The following is a 5,634-nucleotide window of genomic DNA, read 5'->3' as shown; positions in this document are numbered from 1 at the left end:
CAAAACCCAGTCAATTTGAATGGTTTTTCATTCCAGTAAAATCTGTAAGGTAATTATAAACTCTTTTCATTGATTTTGATCCTTAGATTATGTTTTGGAGAGTTTTGTGCTCTCGGTTGGGATTTTCATCATAAGGGTTGGGAAAACTTAATTTTTATCAAATTTTTTCATAGGATTGGTTTCTTTTGATGATTTCCTTTGATTGTTGGCCATTCGTGGCAAAAAGAACATGTATTAGAGGTTGATTTCATGATGTTCATGCATTGTTTCATATTGTTGTTCATAGTGTGCATGCTAGGTGTTTGATAAAATGCCTCTTAGGCATTTTCTCGTTTGTTTGGACACCGATGAGTACCAAATTTTGGGGTTTCTCATGTTTCCTCATTGAAACATGTTTGGTTCATTGGTTGTGTATTTAACATACCTTTCCCCACATGTGCATTTACCATGCATTGGGCATTGCATTTAGCCACCTCTTGCACACACCTTTGCTACCCTTGTCATGCATTAGTCTTTACCTTACTTCTTCATCCTAGCATGTCATGTTTTTCTTATACTTTGTAGTACTTTGTTTTGTCTAAGGATTGAGCATTATTTTTTTTCTTCATCTCTTACCCTCTTTTCTCCTTGACCCTTTGTCTATTCCTGACAAAAAGGGGGAGAGTATTCTCTAGAGAGTATACCGGAGTATTTTGTCATTTCTATATGACTCTTGTGCACATCCTTAGGGGGAGAAATTCAAATTTCTCATGCATATTTGTAGGGGGTGAGATATTCCGTAGGGGAGATGCATATACCAAGGGAGAGAAGACATTGTGTTAACAAGAAAACTTTCTTTTGTTTGTTTCTCTTTATGTTTTTTTTTTTTTTTTTTTTTTTTTTTTTTTTTTTGTATTGCATAGTGTTTGTGTTTTGGACTTGCATATATCCCTATGCTATTGTACTTTATTGAATGCATTTTTAGATGATCAATTGCTTTGCTATGTGATCATTGTAGTCATTTCTATATGATTGTTTTGGTATATGATCAAGTTGCTCACATGTTTCACATCATGTTTACTTGATCGCAATTTACTTGTTATGTTATACTTGTCCTTTTATTACTTGCTTTACCTTGAAGGTCTAATGTGTTTTGTGCAAGTGTTTTAGGTTACAAGTATATATGTTCCAAGTGCATCACAGCTTCTCATCATTTTGAAGGGGAGAAACTTCAAGAACTTTTAGTTTATATCGTTTAAGTTTATTATCAGTATTTTGTCTTTGTACCCATGTTACTTTTGTAAGCTTTTAGGTTTGCTATCATTATCTGTAGGCTTTATGGTTTGTACAATGCTTTATGCAGCCTTTATGCTTTATTAAATTAGTACTTCTAATTAAATGTCATGCATTTTCTTTTTAAGTATTGTCACTCTTGTGCCCTTGTCGATGCATATACTTAGTGTATTATGCATTGGTTTACTGTTGGGCATACAAGTGACTTGCATTATTCTTGTTAGCTTGTATGTCCAAGTGTTTATTCCAAGTATGAATGAGTATTGTGGTCACTACCTTGTAGTGATCAAGAGCCTGTTTGGGTAAGGATTTCTCATCACTCAATTTTCGTCACTCAATTTCCATCACTCATCACTCATCACTCATAACTCATAACTCATTTTTTCACACTCATTTGGCAACATCATTTTTATTTTCATCACTCAATTTTTTCACACTATTCATGGACCCCACAACTATTACTGTGTCAGACCACTTTTGTTTTGTTACCCGCGTACCATTTTCATCCGCCATCAATATTTCCCTTTTCTAATTTCCCCTTCCCGTTTAGCCCTGTCTCTCTCCCAAAGCAGAAACCCAAACCCAGAAAAATGTCTCAACCTCCCTCGCCTCGTCAGTACCATCATCACTGGTGAACAACGCCGAAGTGTCCGACGTGTACAGCGGCGCCATCTCGCTATCGTGACCCATTTCCCAGCGGCATTGACGAGGAAACCCAAACACATTCAAATTTCTCAAGATTTCTCGCCTCGTCAGGACCATCACCACTCGCCAGTGAACAACATTGAACTCTTCGACGTGTACACGGCCTAGAATCTCCTCCGTCGTGACCCATTTCCCAGCGGTGCCGATGAGCAACAACACCAACGTCACCCATTTCCCCATTTCGCCATGGACGATCTCCTCCGACCCAATGCGGTGCTTCCCTCCTTCACTCAGCTCAGCTCAGGTATTCCTCCATCGTGACCCATTTCCTTTTTAAATATGTTTGTTGCTAAAAGGGTTTTGTTTTCCTATTTGGTAGATCTGCTAGTTGTTCGGATGAACCTAATAATAATACTGTCTGTGTTTGTGGGAAAAAGCCCCCTAATCTTTGTATTTGATTGAAAGCTGGCAATGGGTATGGGTTTATGTATTGAAAAAGCTGGCAATGGGTATGGGTTTATCAATATTTCTTTTTTTTTTTAAATGGTATATATAATCAATTATGTCTTGGTCTTATTTTCAATGTTATCTATGATAATAATCTTGTGCTTGTGGCAAGATGTATTAATCCTGTTTATGGCCTTGTCAACTGGTTGACATATTCTCAAAATCACAACCTCCACATAAGAAGAGGAAGCACAAATTGTTGGGTAAAACAAGCACAAATTTAATGGAAGAGATGGTGAATAATAGCATATTTGGACTGTATTATAGAGAAGAAATTGCATTGTTGGTAATAGTACCAGAGGAGGGGTCTAAAGGAGCCATTGTAGTGTGAACTTTAGGTATAATATTTTTAGGATTTTAGTTTCCTATGAATTTTCTACCCTTATGTAATATATTAACTTGTTCTTTTTATTAAAAGAAGAAGGGGGTATGGGATTGGAGGAATCCAATATCAATGTAATATAGTAATTCGTTATGTTAATTAATAGAAGAAGAAATAGGATAAGGAGATATTTTTCGATTTTTTATCTTTTATTTTTATGATGCACCAAACCATTAAATGTAGCACTTGGACTTCACTATAAAAAATAATAATAATCATGAATACCTAATTTCTATAATGTCTGCGCAATATTTTTATACTCATAAATTTTGTATAAAAAAAAAACTAAAATTATAATCAATTTTAATTACTATAGATTGATATAGTAATGAATATGCTAATCAATTTTACTAAAATTATTCTTTATTCTAGTCTTTTCTGGAGGGTTGATTACAGGCAAATTGAGTGCCTTTCTGTGTTGATTCTTCCTCTATTTATAGAAGGAGGAGCTCAAAGACTTGGAGTTCAAACAAGGCTCTTCCATTTCAAAGTTATTTAATTCATATTTGTCCATTAAAGTTCAAAATGATAAGATAGAAGTGCAAATTGGAAAACTAAACAAAAAAGTTAATTTTGGGCATTCAAAGGCTAAAGTGCTGATCTATAGAGGAACCTTGCCCATAGAAACTAAGGATTGATTAGTTGTGGTTTTGTCCTACAAGTAATGGTTTCTGCTTCAAATGCACTGACTTTGAAGCTATGAATTCAATTCTGTGAAGGCCTTCTTGGCACTTTCAAAACAAGCACTTTAGCGTTGAAGAAATGGCATCCAGCTATGACCTTATCCAAGGAAGAGCTGTGCAAAATCCTATTTGGCTTTAGCTTTAATAAAACCTTGAAAGTACTGAAATGAAACACGGCCTAGTTACATAGCTCTTCCTGTTGGTTAGCCATTACATGCTGATACAATTTCTGAGTCCAAGTCTCCAAGAACATGATCAACTTTGCCAGAATTCGTATAGATGACCTTACTCAGATTACTATTGTCATCAATACACAGAATAGTGAAGAGACATGCAAAGATGATCTTTGCATCCAGCCCAGTAACTGCAAAAGACATGCAAAGATGAACTTGTAGAATATTGTGACTAAACTGCAGTAGTAACTGCAAAAGCTACTGCCTAGTAACTGCAATAGCAATGTAGCATAAATCATATCTGTCGCATTCTCTTGATATGTATTTCCTGATGCACTTGTGACTAAGTTCCTAACTGGCCATGTTAGGTCTCTTTAAATGTATTTAACCAGGTTATGCACTTTAACATGTTTGTGCACTGCACTTTTTGCATGGGGTGATTATCTTTATTTTATTGGGTCTTAGGTTGGTTTACCCCATATTAAATTGTAGGGACTGTAGAGAGTATTTTCTAGAATCAGAATGGAGTCAAAGATAATATGACAAAGAATTAGATCTATTTTCTCAGCTGGGACAACAAGTTTGATTCAATCTTATTTCAGCAGACCATGTACTGATAGCAACAGGAAGGCAATTAGGCTAGACAAAGGTTTTATGAGTTGTTGACTATGTAATTCAGTAATTGTTCAAATTATATTTGTTTTGAGCCTAATTGAATATTAAATATACCTATAATATGTCTCCTGCCAGTGTGTTATTATTGGACTTATTGCATGAGTTTCATTTTCGCAGCCTGTAATATGTCTTTTGCCACTACTTATGAGTCCACTTCTAGTGGCCATATGTGTGATATGGATCGGTGTGTGGAAAGGACCTCCCTATCTATCCGTAATTTCGGTAGGAGGTTCTATGGATGTTAGCAGTGGTTGCCGGTTAGTATTACATGATTTTATTGTCGTTACATATTTGACTTGTCATATTCTTACTGTCTTTGCTAACCATCTTTTATATGCCTTCAATGTTGTATGCAGGACTCCGATCAGGCATGTAAATTTTTCAAATGGTTGGACAAGAACATGTCCACGTGGCTGTGCAACAACACCACTTGTCCATGAAAGGTTTACCCGATATAAGGCCGAGGCCATAGCTGCAAGAAATGAAAGGAATGAGGCTCATGCAAGGGAAGCAAAAGCACGGGAGCTCCTAAGGATAGCAAAGCGCAAGGCTAAAAAAACAAAGCTCGCACTCCGGACTGCTGAAGACAAGGTCTACAAGTATAGGCTAGCTTTATTTTTTTCTTGGACTATGGTTGGCATTTATTTTGTATTCTTTACTGCTTTTGGGGGCCATGGCCATACACGACTGTGTCTGCCATGACCCATAGACAATCACGTGTGTAATGTAAATATATTTCATATTTAAGCTTTTTCTATTTTGTTGGATCATCTTTTTCTTTTCTTTTTTCAAATAAGAGTTTGATCAGCTATGTAGTTGTTGTGATCCAAAATTTTGCAATAGTGTATCCTGCTATATTTGTAGATTACTATATACTTGTTAAATGATGTGGGGAATGATGAGGTGATCTTGGGGAAATGATGTGAGACACAAAATACTTATAAACCAAAAGTACATAATATTCCAAATTACACAAACCCAAAATAGCACACTGATCACCCTTAACAATAACAAAGCATTCCAAATTACACAGACACATAATACTTATAAACTAAAAGTACATAATATTCCAAATTACACAAACCTAAAATAGCACACTGATCACCCTTAACAATAACAAAACATTCCAAATTACATAGATACAAAATACTTATAAACCAAAAGTACATAATATTCCAAATTACACAAACCCAAAATAGTGTAGCGAAGGAAATGGTCAATTTCCATTTTCAATATATAATAATCTCACATTCCCACGAGCAACATAATCATTACACAGTGTGTCAGTGATATTGTC

At 35.5% G+C, this 5,634-nt stretch overlaps 1 protein-coding gene across 2 annotated transcripts; it reads left to right on the top strand.

The window, feature by feature from the left end:
• The first annotated feature begins 1,796 nt into the window (after positions 1 to 1,796).
• Positions 1,797 to 5,169, top strand: LOC115987661. 2 transcript variants are annotated; one of them, XM_031111253.1, is made up of 3 exons: positions 1,797 to 2,221; positions 4,455 to 4,594; positions 4,694 to 5,169. In XM_031111253.1, the coding sequence occupies exons 1-3, from the start codon at positions 2,123 to 2,125 to the stop codon at positions 5,037 to 5,039; spliced, it is 585 nt and encodes a 194-aa protein (XP_030967113.1). In that variant the 5' UTR covers positions 1,797 to 2,122; the 3' UTR covers positions 5,040 to 5,169. The 2 variants fall into 2 exon arrangements, with proteins under 2 accessions (XP_030967113.1, XP_030967112.1); XM_031111252.1 differs by having other exon boundaries at positions 4,455 to 5,169.
• Positions 5,170 to 5,634: the final 465 nt, after the last annotated feature.

The sequence above is a fragment of the Quercus lobata genome, chromosome 4 (genome assembly GCF_001633185.2).
Source record: "Quercus lobata isolate SW786 chromosome 4, ValleyOak3.0 Primary Assembly, whole genome shotgun sequence".
NCBI lineage: Eukaryota > Viridiplantae > Streptophyta > Magnoliopsida > Fagales > Fagaceae > Quercus > Quercus lobata.
This window is presented reverse-complemented; position numbering and strand designations above follow the sequence as displayed.